Here is an 18,827-nt window from a genome sequence, read left to right on the forward strand (position 1 = left end):
ATCTAATTCCCTCAGCATCACCTGATTTCATTCGACTACATTCCATTATCCGTGTTTTGCTTCTGTTGATGTTCATCTTATATCCTCCTTTCAAGACACTATCCATTCCTATTGGCTTCTGTCTCGGGTTCTTCGGCCGACGTTCATCTAATGATTTTTCTGACATTTCACCAGCACGAGTGGCTGGCATTGTCAAAGCTTCACCCTCCATTGCCGTTGGTGAACTGGAGACGGGCTCACGGCCGCAGACTATATGTACCTGGCGCGCCAACGTCCGAGGGCTTCTCCGCGGTCATTTCCGGTGCGGTTCTCCTCTTGCTACCTGCGACGGTCGTTCGCTGCAGTACGGGAAGCCAGGATCCGTTTACCTTAAGGTTTCCTCTTTCTTGTTGAAACTGTTCGCGTGTTTTTGGATTTCTACAGCTTCTCTGAACAAGCGCGTGTGATAGTGCTTCTCTACAGCCAAAAACACGCGAACAGTTTCAACAAGAAAGAGGAAAGCCTTAAGGTAAACGGATCCTGGCTTCCCGTACTGCAGCGAACGACCGTCGCAGGTACCAAGAGGAGAACCACACCGGAAATGACCGCGGAGAAGCCCTCGGACGTTGGCGCGCCAGGTACATATAGTCTGCGGCCGCGAACTCGCCTCCAGTTCACCAACGGCAATGGAGGGTGAAGCTTTGACAATGCCAGCCACTCGTGCTGGCGAAATGTCAGAAAAATCAGTAGATGAACGTCGGCCGAAGAACCCAAGACAGAAGCCAATAGGCAGTTTGTCAAGAAGTGGCCACGAAAGCCTTAACAATTTTGTACTATCCATTCCGTTCAACTTCTCTTCCAAGTCCTCTGCTGTCTCTGACAGAATTACAATGTCATCATCAAACCTCAAAGTTTTTATTACTTCTCCATGGATTTTAATACCTACTCCAAATTTTTCTTTTGTTTCCTTTACTGCTTGCTCAATATACAGATTGAATAACAATGGGGAGAGGCTACAACCCTGTCTCACTCCCTTCCCAACCACTGCTTCCCTTTTATGTTCCTCAACTCTTATAACTGCCATCTGGTTTCTGTACAAATTGTAAATAGCCTTTCGCTCCCTGTTATTTTACCCCTGCCACCTTCAGAATTTGAAAGAGAGTATTCCAGTTAACATTGCCAAAAGCTTTCTCCAAGTCTACAAATGCTAGAAACGTATGTTTACCTTTCCTTAATCTATCTTCTAAGATAAGTCGTAGGGTCAGTATTGCCTCACATGTCCCAACAAACCGATCTTCCCCGAGGTCGGCTTCTACCAGTTTTTCCATTCGTCTGTAAAGAATTCACGTTAGTATTTTGCAGCTGTGGCTTATTAAACTGATAGTTCAGTAATTCTCACATCTGTCAACACCTGCTTTCTTTGGGATTGGAATTATTATATTCTTCTTGAAGTCTGAGGGTATTTCACCTGTCTCATACATCTTGCTCACCAGATGGTAGAGTTTTGTCAGGACTGGCTCTCCCAAGGCTGTCAGTAGTTCTAATGGAATGTTGTCTACTCCCGGGGCCTTGTTTTGACTTAGGTCTTTCAGTGCTCTGTCAATCTCTTCACGCAGTATCATATCCCCCATTTCATCTTCATCTACGTCCTCTTCTGTTTCCATAATATTGCCCTCCAGTACATCGCCCTTGTATAGGCCCTCTATATACTCCTTCCAGCTTTCTGCTTTCCCTTCTTTGCTTAGAACTGGGTTTCCATCTGAGCTCTTGATATTCATACAAGTGGTTCTCTTTTCTCCAAAGGTCTCTTTAATTTTCCGGTAGGCGGTATCTATCTTACCCCTAGTGATATGTGCCACTACATCCTTACATTTGTCCTCTAGCCATCCCTGCTTAGCCATTCTGCACTTCCTGCTGATCTCGTTTTTGAGACATTTGTATTCCTTTTTGCCTGCTTCATTTACTGCATTTTTATATTTTGTCCTTTCATCAATTAAATTCAATATATCTTCTGTTACCGAAGGATTTCTACTAGCCCTCATCTTTTTACCTATGTGATCCTTTGCTGCTTTCACTATTTCATCTCTCAGAGCTACCCATTCTTCTTCTACTGTATTTCTTTCCTCCATTCTTGTCAATCGTTCCCTAATGCTCTCCCTGAAACTCTCTACAACCTCTGGTTCTATCAGTTTATCCAGGTCCCATCTCCTTAAATTTCCACCTTTTTGCAGTTTCTTCAGTTTTAATCTACAGTTCATAACCAATAGATTGTGATCAGAGCCCACATCTGCCCCTGGAAATGTCTTACAATTTAGCACCTGGTTCCTAAATTCCTGTCTTACCATTACATAATCTATCTGAAACCTGTCAGTGTCTCCAGGCTTCTACCATGTATACAGACTTCTTTTATGATTCTTGAACCAGGTGTTAGCTATGATTAAGTTGTGCTCTGTGCAAAATTCTACCAGGCGGCTTCCTCTTTCATTTCTTAGCCCCAATCCATATTCACCTACTACGTTTCCTTCTCTCCCTTTTCCTACTACCGAATTCCAGTCACCCATCACTATTAAATTTTCGTCTCCCTTCACTATCTGAATAATTTCTTTGATTTCATCATACATTTCTTCATCATCTGCAGAGCTACTTTGCATATAAACTTGTACTACTGTAGTACGCGTGGGCTTCGTGTCTATCTTGGCCACAATAATGTGTTCAATATGCTGTTTGTAGTAGCTTACCCACACTCCTATTTTTTTATTCATTATTAAAGCTACTCCTGCATTACCCCTATTTGATTTTTTATTTATGATCCTTTATTCGCCTGACCAAAAGTCTTGTTCCTCCTGCCACCGAACTTCACTAATTCCCACTATATCTAACTTTAACCTATCCATTTCCCTTTTTAAATTTTCTACCCTACCTGCCCGATTAAGGGATCTGACATTCCATGCTCTGATCCGTAGAACGCCAGTTTTCTTTCTCCTGATAACGACGTCCTCCTGAGTAGTCCCTGCCCGGAGATCCAAATGGGGGACTATTTTACCTCTGGAATATTTTACCCAAGAGGATGCCATCATCATTTAACCATACAGTAAAGCTACATGCCCTCGGGAAAAATTATGGCTGTAGTTTCCCCTTGCTTTCAGCCGTTCGCAGTACCAGCACAGCAAGGCTGTTTTGGTTAGTGTTACAAGGCCAGATCAGTGAATCATCCAGACTGTTGTCCCTGCAACTACTGAAAAGGCTGCTGCCCCTCTTCAGGAACCACGCGTTTGCCTGGCCTCTCAACAGATACCCCTCCGTTGTGGTTGCACCCATGGTACGGCTATCTGTATCGCTGAGGCACGCAAGCCTCCCCACCAACGGCAAGGTCCATGGTTCACGGGGATGGACATTTTGGATATTAGATTTAATTTTTAATATACTGATGACCAACAGATCGTTTTGCAATATTTATTGAGTTACACAGTTCACACAAGTGCAAACAATTTGATGAAATGGCAGAAAACTTTTCAAACATATTTTTTGTAGGCTTTCTTGTTGTGCATAACATGTTTTTTGTCACAGAATTAACTAATGGGACATTATATTGTAGTTCTCTCTACAGGGATGTGGCTGTTACGGAGTCTGACAGATGTCAGGGCCACTACAATTATGTATGAGGATCCTTTCAAAAGAATCCTATTTTAGAATTATAAATTTATTTTGACACATGTAATATGCCAGATTGAGATTCCTGTCAATCACCATTTTATACACTTTCCAGTAGAGAAGTACTTGACTACCAGGTTATACTTATTATAATGTTTTACAGTTCATTTCTTGTAACATTTGTTATTCAATGTTGTATGCATATAAACAGCATGCTTCATAATCAGGGTGTATACGTGGACAAGGAAAAAAATTCCCCGATTTCCCGGTTAAAAATACTCTTTCTCCCAGATGAAAACACACTTTTTCCGTGTTAAGTGACAGTATACTCTTCCTCGACACTGTAAAAGTCATCAATCCTTTGAATGTTTAGGGTTTTATATACCGACGTATAATTTTCCGGCACTTTAGAAAACGAAACGTAGGAGGAAAAACACGTTCTGAAAGACCTTTGATGTGCAGCAACATGTACGCTGCATATTTTCGTATTACGAAGGTATAAATTTGAATTCCACCAAATAACGCATGTCACTTTCCGAAGCATTGAAAGTGAGACTGAGACTGTGATGCGCTTTTGTAAGCGTCATAGCTCATTCACGTGATCTCGCCAGCTGATGACAGCAATAGGACACGTGATGTAGTCAGCCAATAGCAAGATCACTCTTACGTAGCGCGAATACACAAATAAGAAAAGTTAATGGCTTAAATATATATACATAGCATTCACATAAAATATTGGTCTCGAAGATTAATAAGTTGGAAGAGAAGCTAAGCAGTTACATATAATGTTGATCTTTTTTGCGCTTGTTGCACTATAAGATACACACACAAATGTGCCAGTAAAATTTTTAATAACGACGCAAATGTCTCATCTTCTGGGCTCGAAATACTTCTAAATGGTCGTCCTCAAAGAGTTGATTTTTAAATGAGAGTCAAATGCTTTGTGTTTTAAGTAATTCATTGTACATTCTCGCACATAATTCATCTTGCGTAAAAGGAAATCTGCTTTGAATGTAGCGCTTTTCAAACCACCATTCGCAATATTTTCCCGCCACCTGTTAGAAATAGGTTCGTTTCAGCATTTGCAAGAAAGCGCCAGATAAATGGCGTCACCGCGCTTGCGCAGCCACGATGACGCAGGAAGCCCATATGTTTGTACGTGTAAAACATTAAAAGATCTTACATATGTCATAAAAGAAACAAGACATCAAAGGATACTTCAAGAGCGTCGGGATTTCGCGAACCATACTAAAGTGCATAACTCAGCTTAAAATGCACATCCGTATGTAAATTTTCTTGGAGTACCAGTACTCAAGTTTGGTTCTTTATTATAGCATAATGCCATACGTGCACTTGAAATGAAGCGAACAGTTGAAACTAGCCAATAGTGTGAAATTAAACACTTCGTTTCAAATAAATTTACTACCTCAGTAGAAAGGATTAATAAAAGCCAAATCTCTTTAGCAAACCAGCAAAAATAACGTCATTGTTCTGTAAGGCTTGACTGTCAAAGGTGGAAATAAAATCTGAAATTATTAACATATTTTAGCCTGCCGTAATTATGCGAACGTATTTTAAATCATTTGACAGCTCCTGAACACAAAAATCAGATTTGTTATCATTTAACGTGAGAGCAATAAACGAAGAGAAAACAACAAAATCACTGAACATAAACACAGGTCACGACCCACCTCCCCACCACAACTCTGACTGTTCTGTGCATCAGCCCCGGACCTATGATATTTCCGAACTGGGGCAATATTAAGTAGTGGCGCCCAGCCAACTTCCGTAACCAGAAGCGGGAGAAAGTACTACTCATACGCGACTCAACTGCGCTTGCGCAAGAGCCCGCCCGCAACTGCTCAAACGTATCTAATTTAAACAGTTGTCACGTCACGCTCATCGGTGGCAATTTGTTGTTATAAAGCATTGCATAGTGTTTCTAAAGCCTTTGACACACTTTACTGTTGGCAGACGCTTGTACGAGCACTGTTTTGTTGTTGTATACGGCGCATTTCCTTTGCAACTTAAGTTTTATTTTCTTTTTTTTTTTTTTTTTTTCTCCCGTTCATGGTTTTGTTGCTGCAGTATCATTCTGCACTAGCGGTATACAATAATTCCTTTGTTAGAGTATTGGTTCTTACCAGTCAAAATCACAAAAATTTAACTGAAAACTAAAACAATGAAAAACTCCCGGAATTCTAAACAATTCCCGGGTTTTTCCCGGTTTTCTCCTGGATGGAAAAATTCCCGGGTTTTTCCCGGATCTCCCGGTTGTCCCGGGTCGTATACACCCTGATAATGCAATAAGAAACATTCAGACTAAAATGTGTATCTCTTACTCAGAATCTTCTGTAAATGAAAGCAGCCAATATAATTTTGTAGTTAGCAGGGACTGGAAAAATTTGCATTTTGTGATGAATACGAAATAGGTGCGAATTCCACCTAAAAATGTGAAAACACAAAGTTATTTAATAGACGTTACTTCATAGCGAATTTTACCAAGATGAACTATTTCACCACAGATAGTTTGAAATAGCTTTATTTTCTGCATATAAATCGAAAATGGAACCAATTTTCAGTTACTCATTTCGTACATCATCTGGTGAAGCCCAATTTGGAAAGATAATGAGCGTAAGAAACTGTTTGCAAAATAAAAAGTGTACAAATACAATGACTTACCAATGCGCTTGATGATATGGTACCATGCCAGATACAGTCAGTTAGTCAGCTAAAGCTCGAAAGATTGTATAATGGGGATGGGATTGTCATCTGTCCTGATATGTATATTGGTGCCATCACTGTTCTGGACCTTCTTGTCCCTACAACCCGACAAGACGCATTTTTTTCCCAATTTTGCAAAATACTGTTATGAGCTCGGTTCAGGTACTGAAGTAACGCCATCTGTTAGCACAACATGTAAATGCAGCCTCAGTTAGTTTAATTTATGTCAACAAGTTTACATTGACAAGGTCGTCAAACAGATGACATTGCACGTTGTGTATCCTGTATCGACGATGCAAGCACCTTCTGGATCTAGCGGCATCATTCCAGAAAATACCAGTCTTCTACAGTAGAATGGGGCTGGAACTATTTAAGCAGCACCATGGAGAAGAATCAGGCAGTTCCAATTTGAACAGCAATCTGATAAGACTATTCTTTCTAAATGTAATACAGCCAATGAGTGCAAGTTAGTAATGTCTGAAGTGTTTACTGTGGGTACATGGGGCTTGAAGTGTATAGGGACATGTACTTCAATGACTTAAGTGTTATTGTCAACTGTTTAGCATCGAATAAACTTTTCTAATCAACACTTAGGAAAGTGACTAAGAATGGAAAACGGAAGTGTCACTTTTTGGATCACTACACCAAAAAATAGTCTTTTGTCAAGAAAAGGAGTATAGATCAGGACACGTCGTGTGAGACCTGTAGCATTGACATCAAAACCTATTTCTACAGTCATGATTAAAGAGACTCCCGAGTTGCAACAATGCAATCTACAACCAGGATCAAAGCCACAGCAATAGTTAAAAATACTTACCATGTCCGAATGCATAATACAATTGCAAGAAATTTCATTTTTGGCACAGACACTGCTGCGTCAAATGCCAAGGCTGGAAAGATGTTTCCTCCTTCAATACTTCACTGATGTTGACGGAATCCAATAGAAACTGTTTAAGTTTGATTTGCTGAGTGGCGGAACATCAGACACAATTCCAAAGTTTTGTCTACACACTTTAAGACAAATGCAAATTTCATTAGATAAATCAATCGCTTTTTGTGGAGACAATACCAATACCAACTTCAGAGGGCTTTATCGACCTGGCCAGAAGAATGTTACCAAATTAAAGAAGAACTAGGAAAAAATGTAGAAGGAATTGGATGCTCTGCCCATATTCTCCACAGTAGACTACCACATCAAGTGCAAGTGCTGCTGGAGTATTAAATGTCAAAATTGAAATAACCATCATGAAAATATTTAATTATTTTTCTAAAAACAAAGATGATGTGACTTACCAAACGAAAGCGCTGGCAGGTCGATAGACACACAAACAAACACACAAAATTCAAGCTTTCGCAACAAACTGTTGCCTCATCAGGAAAGAGAGAAGGAGAGGGAAAGACGAAAGGATGTGGGTTTTAAGGGAGAGGGTAAGGAGTCATTCCAATCCCGGGAGCGGAAAGACTTACCTTAGGGGGGGAAAAAGGATGGGTATACACTCGCACACACACACATACATATCCATCCACACATATACAGACACAAGCAGACATATTTAAAGACCTCTTTAAATACGTCTGCTTGTGTCTTTCCGCTCCCGGGATTGGAATGACTCCTTACCCTCTCCCTTAAAACCCACATCCTTTCGTCTTTCCCTCTCCTTCCTTCTTTCCTGATGAGGCAACAGTTTGTTGCGAAAGCTTGAATTTTGTGTGTATGTTTGTGTGTCTATCGACCTGCCAGCGCTTTTGTTTGGTAAGTCACATCATCTTTGTTTTTAGATATATTTTTCCCACGTGGAATGTTTCCCTCTATTTTATTTAATTATTTTTCAATATACACTGTAAGGACAGAGCAGCTGAAAGAGATCTGCTCTTTTGTCTCACTCAAAAACAAGATGGCCATCATTAATACCTGCAGTTGAGAGAATTGTTAAGCTTTGGATTCCATTAAAACAATTTTTTGATGCTGAAGACAGGCCACCTAAAATAATTTCAGATTTTTTTCAGCTGTCCAATCATTGAAATTTACCTCATGTTTCTGCCGTCCAACTTGGCTTTGTTTGAAAAAAAATTTAAAAATAATGGAGAAGAATAAAGTCTTGATAATTGAAATGCGAACTATATTAATAGACACTCAGAGGTATCTGAATCGAAGGAAGACTGCCAGTTTTATTGACATGCAAACCAAGATGAATTTGAACAAATTAAAAAATGAGAACTCTACCCAAGAAATAATTAGTCTATTTCGAAATTTGAAGAAGAAACAATGGCTTTCTATATCAAAGCATTTGATTATTTACAGAAAAGGGCTATTTCTTTCAATAAATATCAAGTATTTGATTGGATGACGCTATATGAAATCCCAGACTTGTGTGATGATTGAAAACACAACTATACACTTGACTAAACAGGTGTGAAGATTTCTGGCTTCAAATGTTTTTAGTAATCTATGTATCTGAAGAGCTCTTTAGAAACTAAGTATGACTCGGAAGAATATACTTGGAAGGAGAGACAGCATTGGTCGCATTTTTTTTGTTTTATTAACCGCAAAATCAATTTTCGGTCACTTAGTGACCATCTTCAGTGCTGTAATATACAATTTAAATTGCTAGGCACTAGTGTCAACAATGTGATCGCTCTAAGCTTGTTGACACCAGTGCCTACCAATTTAAATTTTATATTACAGCACTGAAGATGGTCACTAAGTGACCGAAAATCGATTTTGCGGTTAATAAAACAAAACAAAAATACGACCAATGCTGTCTCTCCTTCCAAGTATACCCATTATCTGCTCGTGGTGCACAGAACACTCCATGGAGTCGCCAATCAACTCGGAAGAATGGAAGTTTGAACACACTGTGGAAGAAATGTAGATTTACTTTCTTAAGGAAACTGAAAATCCTGAACGTAAATGGCAAATGCTCAAATTATGTATTTGTTTTCTATTACCACACACAACACCACTGTGGAAAGAGTATTTTCACTGATGTTGGCCTAGTTGACTGATGAAAGAAATTAGCTGCTGCCAGGGACTGTGGAATCAATCTCATAGTGCCAGTTTAACTATAAGCTGACTTGGGAGTTTTATAAATACATAAAAGAGAAAAAGGACTTGCTGAAAAAGGTGAAATCTTCCAAAAAATATGGTGTGCCATTTACTTCTGCTGCAACAAGTTCCATGTAATTGTCTTCTAAATGAAAAGTAATTATATTAAATAATATTTTTATTTCATTTCTACACCCCCCTCTCAGAGGGTCCCAATGAGGACAGCGGTAGTGTGGTAACCCTAAATGCGGATCATTCAATGTGGCAAGTTAGGTGGCAGATTTTTGAACTGTGGTTGCATCTTATACCACTAGAGGATGGGCCTGAACTACGTCGTTAACAATACTCTGCTAACCTCAACAAGCAACTGCATAGTAGATGGAACCGAAACCTTGTGTTATGCATTACTTGTTGTTTTTTTATTTTGAAATAAGTAAAGCAAGTAATCTTGCTCCATTACGAATTTCAATCACGACCATCACAACATCAGAAATTTGTCATGTTTTCTGACTGCACCGAAAGTCTTCCCCTAATGTTAAAACAGAGTTTCTGTGCATTTGGTTGTACACTTCTATGCTAAATGCCTTGTTAGTTCTATCTGTAGCCATGTCAAACATGGGTAACATGGCTACGAAAGCCCATGAAAGGTTGAAATTAATAGCCAGCAGAACTGAGTGGATAAAGACAAATAATGTCCAGAGACACCTTAAATCAGAGATATGTTCAGTTCAATGGCTGGGAAATGCTGCTGCTTTACAACAGAAAAATCATTTTTGAAAAGCAAACATTCCAGTCACAGAGTTCCCAGTCAGCACTTTTTTAAAGTCAATTTCAAAGAGCTAAGACTTTGTTTATCTTCACTCGTGTAATGTTACAACCTTTTAAATTTGTGCGTCTGATCATATATTTTGACACAAAATAGATGTGAATTTTGTCAAAAATAGATGCTACATTTTCCAGTCCCTAGTAATTAGCATGAAATTTAAGGTTGTGTGGAATTAAATGATTAAAGAAATATATTTACTAAAATTAAAATAAAAGACTAACTTTTTTCAAAATTATGGTTATGTCAAATACTTTTGCCCTTCTGCAAAACATAATGTTGTAGTCAAATTTTTATAACATGATAACGTTTAACTGTAAGCCTAAGGAGTTTTGAAATTAAAGTGGGAAATTTGTGAAAAAATAAATTGCAATTGCTTTTTGTTTTTCAAAAAATGAATTCTTTAAAAATAAAATCCCATTTATATTTGATTCACTCTCATATCATTTTTAACAAATTGTTACACCCATCAGTGTTCTGTTCTAATCACCTATTTTGTTTTGCTTAATAATTCATTGGGAAGACTAGTCTTACAAGATTAGTAGGCTGGATGTTAAGAGACCGTGACAATCCTCTCAAACTGCCAGGAGTCTTAGTTGCAGCTTTTAAGTCTCAGCAGAGTTCCCCAAAACCCTTGAAAAACAAAAGCAGACTCAGGAAGAATCCTGCATACTTAAGGAAACATAAAAAGAGGTGGTGTGACAGTTGTAACAGACAACTGCATACTGAAAAGTTATTAACACCAACACACATTCAACTCTTTAGCATGTAGGTCAGCATGAGATTGTGGGCTTAATTTAATGTTATGAGAGAGATCTGTAACACGTTCAACATTCAGGAAAAAATTATTCCTTTATTCTGAGATTCACAGTATTCGAATGTTTTGCCTCCACTGTCATTACTGAAGCATTCCCAGAGGTTACAAAAATAAAGAAATGGCGGTGAAGGAGACATTGTTGGCTTAACTTCCTAGAATATTCATCAATTAGTATATGCAAGGGTTAAACAGCTTATGAAACATCACATATGGATATACCTTCTCCCATCACAAATAAATAAATAAATAAATTCACTGCACAATATTAAAGAGGACTGTCCATTTTTATGAATCTGGAGAAACTGATAGAAAAACTATTCAGTTTTCAGGAACCACAAAACTATTGTCCAATGCCCTTGACACCAATTTGTGGTAGAATCTTAGAACATACTCTAAGCTCAATCGTAATGAGATGCCTCAAACAAAATTATCTCCTCTGTGTTAGCCAGCATGGATTCTGAAAACATCAATCGCGAGAAACCTGACTCTCATTTTTCTCACATAAGACACTAAAAGGATTGGATCAAGGCAGTCAGGTAGAAGCAGTATTTCTTGATTTCTGAAAAGCACTTGACTCAGTACCTCATCTACACTTATTATCAAAAGTATGATCTTATGGGGTATCAAGCAAAACCTGTGACTGGATTGTGGATTTGTTGCAGAGAGATCGCAGCAAGTTATATTGAATGGAGAGTCATCAACACATAAAGGAGTAACCTCGTTGTGTGCCCCAGGGAAGTCTGTTGAGACCTCTGCTGTTCATGTTGTACAGTAATGATCATTTGGACAATACTGATAGTAAGCTCAGACTTTTTGCAATTTATGAGATTATTTATGACGATGTCTTTGTTGAAAGCTGCTTAGATATTCAGTCAGATCTTGATAAGATTTCAAAATGGTGCAAATATTGGCAACTTCCTTTAAATGTTCAGAAAAGTAAAACTATGCACTTCAAAAAAAAAAAAAAAAAAAAAAAAAAAAAAAAAAAAAAATATTTAGTATCCTATGACTATAATATTAGTGAGTCACAGGTGGAATCTGTCAACTCATAAAATTCCTGGGTGTAAAATTCTGTAGGTACATGAATGGAATGATCAAATAAGTTAAGCTGTGGCTAAAACAGGTGACAAGTTTCAGTTTATTGGCAGAATACTGGGGAAATGCAATCAGTCTACAAAGGAGATTACTTACATATCACTCATGTGGTCCATCCCAGAATATTGCTCACATGCATGTGGGACCCATGCCAAATAGGACTAATGGGGGATACTGAACATATACAGAGAAAGGCAGCATGAATGGTCTCAGGTTTATTCTTCTGTGGGAAAGTGTCACAGAGAGGCTGCAGAAACTGAAATCTCAGATAGATGTATATTACCCCAAGAAAGCCTACTTAGAAATTTTATAGGACTGGCTTTAAATGATGGCTCTACGAATATACTAATCCACTTACATATCACTCCCATAGATATCATGAGCACAAGATTAGATTCAGTACAGCACCCATGGAGGCATTTAAACAATCATTCTTCCCACGCTTTATGCACAAGTGGTACAATAAGATGTACCCTCTGCCAGGCACTTCACAGTGGTTTGCAGAGTGTAGATGTAGAAAATGTAGAAGCACTCCCTTTGGCTGAAGCAGAAGTACAGAAATATTAAACTGAAGTCGTTATGACATCAACACAAATTCAAAAAAGAATAGATTCTCTAAAGAAAAGTCGCACAGCTAGGAGGTTCCCTGGAAACATGACATGCCTCATCGAACACTATTTCAGTATAAGTGTGATGGAGGAGGAGTGAGAGGTTACTAATGAAAAGATTTGTCCTTTTTAGGCCTTCTGATGACTGGTTGCTATAACAACAACAACAACAAACAGATACATTGATACATAATAAATAGATAGATAGACAGACAGCATCTACAGGAAAATTAAATAGATCCTTGAAGATAAGAGAAGCAACTGTACGAATGTCAAGAGCTCATGTTGCAAACCAATACTAAGCAAAGGGGGGAAAGTTAAAAGGGAAGGAATATATAGATGGTCTTTAAAGAGGAAACAAACTTTAGGACAATATTGCACAAAGAAAAGAAGAAATAGTATGTGAAAAGGAGATAGGAGATAAGGTACTGCAAGAAGAATCTGACAGAGCACTGAAAGACCTGAGTGGAAAAAAAGCCCCTGGAATAAATGACATTCCCTCAGAATTACTGAGATCCTTGCAAGAGCCAAACATTTATTTATTTTTATTTACTCGACAAGTTCCATAGGACCAAATTGAGGAGCAAATCTCCAAGGTCATGGAACGTGTCAGTACATGAAATTACAACATAACGTAATAACAGATAAAAATCAGTGTTCATGAACCTTAAAAAAGTCAGTTTAAGTAAATGCTATCAGCAATACAATAAAAATCAGCTTAATTTTTCAAGGAACTCCTCGACAGAACAGAAGGAGTGACCCATGAGGGAACACTTCAGTTTTGATTTGGAAGCGCGTGGATTACTGCTAAGATTCGAGTGGCAGCTTACTGAAAATGGATGCAGTAGTATACTGCACACCTTTTTGCACAAGAATTAAGGAAGTCCGATCCAAATGCAGGTTTGATTTCTCCCGAGTATTAACCGAGTGAAAGCTGCTTATTCTTGTGAATAAACTAACATTGGTAACAAGAAATGACAATAAGGAATACACGTTTTCAGAGGCTAATGTCAAAAATACCCAGACTCGTGAACAGAGGTCGACAAGAGGTTCGTGAACTAACACCACTTATTGGCTGAACTGCTCGTTTCTGAGCCAAAAATATCCTTTCAGAATGAGAAAAGTTACCCCAAAATATAATACCATACAACAATAGTGAATGAAAATAAGCAAAGTAGACTAATTTTGGTGTCGAACAATCACTCACTTCTGATACCGTTCGAATAGTAAAAATGGCAGTATTAATTCTTTGACAAAACTATTTCACCTGGTGTACAAGATATTCTCCTAGATACAACTTGGTAAATATATAGCCTGCAAATTAAGAACTCTAGTTGGCAAAACCGACTCTTCTGTGAAGAAATCCACCTGATTTATGGAAAGTGTAAAAGGAGGAACAATTTTACCCACAGACATACAGTCAGTTTTGACATAAAGTCACTATTTACAAACTTGTCAGTAGATGAAACTGTTCACATCAAGACCATGTCCCACAAGATATATGTGAGCTAGCTGATTTATGTTTGTCTTAAACATACTAAAAATAGCAAGCAAAATACTACGAGCATATGGATGGCTTAACTGCCATTTCTCCTCTATCCCTGTTAACAGCAGACATATCCCTGCTGGCCTTTGAAGCAACAGCACATTGCTCACCTACTTTAAACCCATGTTGCTTGGTCAGATACATGGACGACATGTTCATTACATAGCTGGAGCTACACAGGTTTCATGAGTATTTGAACAAAATGCATGAGAAAATCCACTTCACACCCAAATTACAGAAGAATGGTGCGATTCAATTCCTAAGTGTGGAAGTATATAGGATGGTACACTAAGGCACATAGTATGTCGGAAGCAAACACATACAGACAGGTATTTACACATTTTCTGACAATTTACACGCAATGCTTAAGCGATGCTCTAAAGGCTGCAAAAAACCTTCTTGGACAATGATTAAAACTCAAGATAGATCTGCACATCCTTGATAATGGATAAAAGAATGCAAGACAGACAGGAATTGACCGACTGCAGCCAGCACCATGGTTATGCAAAGTGTGTCACTGACTGTGGGGTAGCACCCACACAATCCAGGATGTGCTGGGATATGCCAAGGACTAGATAGATACTCTCCACACTGCAGATGTGTAAAGGTGGACTGTGAGTGTGGAGAAGTTACATAGCCAAAACCAGCAGGCCAGGGGCAATGCACATACGAAAGCACAAGCACTGCATTTAACTTGGGCAGCACAACAAACCTGCAGTGGCCAAACGCCAGAACGACTGTGGCAAGAAAATAAAATTCAACTAAATCAACAGGCTTGCCAAACAGCAAGGGATGGCAAAATACAAGATCAGAGAGACCATTGAAAAATTAAAACTTCCTAAGAACATGAATAAAGAGGATAGCCTTAGGCTTGCACCATCTTGGCTCAGCCCAACTGGCTACACTAATAACACGAGATGGGAGCATTACCAGCAAGCAGCTACTGCCACACAGCCTACGTCCAGCATCACCTAAACAAAATTCAGAAACCCATTTGCCCATGACTACCAGTCATGGCACACCCTGTAAGAGACAATAGTCAGCAGCAGATTCTCACTCCCTCGACCACAGGAAATCAGTTACAATAAAGTTTATTCCTCCTTCCATTACAAGACTCCAATAATGCCATAATGTCATGCTTAGTAGAGCATTCATGACCAAATATAACAGGCCCTCAACAACAAAATAGACCAGCAGACTCATCAGAATGTGGCCATGGTCAAAATGTTGGCCTTATCAGTGACACAGTACTATCCCCAGAAAACTTTAAGGTCAAGAATGTAATACTAATAGGTGTGAACGCAGGTGAACTATCAGTTTAGTGGTTGCAAAACATTGACAAAAATTATTTACAGAAGAATGGAAAAACTGGCAGAAGCCAGCCTCAGAGAAGATCAGTTTGGGTTCCAAAGAAATGTAGGAACACATGGGGCAATAATGACACTATGTTTAATCTTAGAAGGTAAGTTGACGAAAATATAATCTATGATTCTAGCATTTGTTGGTTTAGAAACAGCTTGTTTACGACCTGTACAGAAACTAGACTGCAATTATAAGAGCCAAAAGATATGAAAGGGAAACATAGTTGAGAAGAGATTGAGACAGGACTGTAGCATAACCCCACATTATTCAACTTGCACATTGAGCAAGCAGTAAAGGAAACTAGGGCAACATTTGGAAAGGAAATTGAGAGTTAATGGGGAACAAATAACAAAATTGAGGTTCCTTGATGACATAGTAATTCTGTCAAGAGACAGGAAGGACTTAGAAGAGCAGTGTAACGGAATGGCTAGTGTCTTGAAAAGAGATTATAAGATGAACATGAACAAAATTAAAGCAAGGTTAAATGAGTATAGTTGAATTAAATCAAGTGATTCTGAGAAACAAGGTTAGGAAATGAATCTGTAAAAGTAGTAGTTGAAATAGAGAGAACATAAAATGAAGACAGGCAAAAGTAAGAAAAGCATCTCTGAAAAAGAAGAATCTGTTGACGCCAAATATAAACTTAAGTATTAGGAAGCCTTTTTTGAAGGTATTTGTCTGGAGTTGAGCCTGGTATAGGAGTGAAACATGGATGATAAACAGATCGGAAAAGAGGGAATAAAATCTTTTGAAATTTGGTGCTACATAAGAATGCTGAAGATTAGACAGGTGGATCAAATATCGAATGCGGATGTGTCGAATAAAACTGTGGAAAAGAGAAATTTATGGCACCACGTGACTAAAAGAAGGGATCAGTTGATGTTGCACATCCTGAGGCAACAGAGAATATTCAATTTCGTAACTGAGGGAGGTCTGGAGGGTCAAAATTGCAATGGGATGCCCAGGTATGAATACAGTAAGCAGTGTTACAGGGCTGTCGGTTGCAGTGGTTATTGAGATGAAGAGGCTTGCACAGGACAGACTAGTGAGGAGACATGCATCAAATCAGTCTTCAGATTGAAGGCCACCACCACCACCACCACCACCACCACCACCACCAACAACAACAACAACAACAACAAAAATACAGTTTCACTTCATAGCATTACCATTCTGCAAATTCTTTTAAACACAGCTATCTTATTTAATGCTTGAAGGAGCAATTAACTGCACTGAGATATAAACTTAAAAAAGAAAATAGAGACATTTTAAAGATTGGAATATTAACTACTGAACATCTTTCTAATACAAATCAAACTCCAAAATTAACATTTATTAAAACATCAAATTATTTTGTTTAAGGCATGGCACACTTAAATATACCTGGAAGTTTTCCATCCTTGCATCTTTCTTCTTGAGCATAGATGACATGAAGTCAATAAGCTGCAGATGAAATGCATTCTTCTGGTTTATTTTCTGTTGAAATAAAAATCATTACTTTACTTTTCATTTTACTATGTTCCACACATAAGGAAAGCATGATACTAATGAACATAAAATGCAGTTGTGGATACACTTGTTTTATGAGACTAACCAGCTATGGGCAAAGCAAATGAACACACAATGATTATTGTTATCTCGAGACTGAAAACTGAAGATATAGTACACAAGTAAAAGTATTTCATTTAGCAAAAACTAGTGTTCACTAATGATGCCAGCGTACTACTCAAGGGTTGAAACTCAACCACAGCACACACAGCTGAGACAATGGCTGAACAAGCCCACAATTTGTTCACAGAAAGTCTTAATCTCACAGGAACTCTTATTAAACAATTCTGCACAAGCAAAAATGATCTCCTAGTATTAGAAATAGACATTAATACCAATACATTAAATGTTATAATTATTATGCCTTGCCGATCCCTACTGAAAATTTTGAGAAGTTCTTAGAAAAATTTGAAAGACTCTTATGTCACTTGCCTAGCACAGGAAGCAAAAAAATTTTTGTGATCTCAATATTAATCTGTTGATGGCATCTGAACAAAACATGATATTAAAATTTTATGTATCACTTACAGTCTAACTTTGGTTGCAATTCTTGCCACCAGAATTAAAGGAGAAGGAAGGAAGGTTAGAGTTTAACATCCAGTCGACATTGAGACATTAAAGAGGGAGCAAAAGCTCTGAATATACCAAAAATGGGGAATGAAATCTGCCATGCCCATCCAACCATCCTCGCATCTGTCTGGAGTGATTTAGGCAAACCACAGAAAACCTAAATCTGGATGGTCATATTCAGATTTGAACCGCTATCCTACCGAATGTGAGTCCACTATGCCATCTCACTTGGTCGCACCACAACTGTGCAGATTTTAGAACCCTAACAGTTTTTCTGAATTACTTGTTAATTAGGAAACCAAGTAGAACAGTGAATGAACTCATAACAGACACTTTCAGAAGTAACCTGTGAAACATAATCTAGAATAAGGCCTGTAAGGCAAAGAATGTAAATAATAAATTTAACGCGTTTGTAAATAAATTTCTCTCAGACTTGAACTCCTGAGAGAGAAATGTGAAATATGGCACCAGTGGTGTATCAAAGAAATCTTGGCTAACCAAATATATTCAAGTATCACATAACAGAGTGACAGAACTATACTAAATGGTGAGGATAAGCACAGGTATGCATCTGCTTTCATATTATAGACTCTATTATTCTTTATTGAGAAGAATTGAAAAGCTTGCATTTTATGTAAGAGAAAATTAATTCTGAAAATAAAATCAAAACGCTATGGCTTGTATTAAGGTGGTAAGTGGGATAGTCTATCAAGGAACAAGATGGTATAGTAATTAAATATAATGACTAAATGGTCCACAACACCAGACCTACTACTGCAAGCTTCTTTAACAATCACTTTCTAATGGTAACTGAGGAACTGGTGCAAAATATAAAGCATTGAATTGTATGTGACAATCAGTATCACAAGCATTTAATCAATAACAACGATCACGCCAACTTACTCCAGGGGAATCAGGATTGTAATTACCTCTCTTAAATGCTAAACATTTCACACAGTTCATAATATTTCAGGTACAAAGTATCTTTGCAGACAGACTAAAGTGCACCATTGTTAGATGCCTCTTTGAGATATTTTGTAAGACAGACATCAATAACA

General features: G+C 38.1%; 1 protein-coding gene across 1 annotated transcript in view; it reads right to left on the reverse strand.

Moving 5' to 3' along the window:
• LOC124606745 (condensin complex subunit 2) overlaps positions 1–18,827 on the reverse strand; it is a 195,570-nt gene that overhangs the window by 122,641 nt on the left and 54,102 nt on the right. The window contains exon 3 of the mRNA XM_047138782.1: positions 17,035–17,127. Coding sequence (XP_046994738.1) covers positions 17,035–17,127 — 93 coding nt within the window. The remainder of the gene's footprint in view (positions 1–17,034; positions 17,128–18,827) is intronic.

The sequence above is a fragment of the Schistocerca americana genome, chromosome 3 (genome assembly GCF_021461395.2).
Source record: "Schistocerca americana isolate TAMUIC-IGC-003095 chromosome 3, iqSchAmer2.1, whole genome shotgun sequence".
Classification (NCBI taxonomy): Eukaryota; Metazoa; Arthropoda; class Insecta; order Orthoptera; family Acrididae; genus Schistocerca; species Schistocerca americana.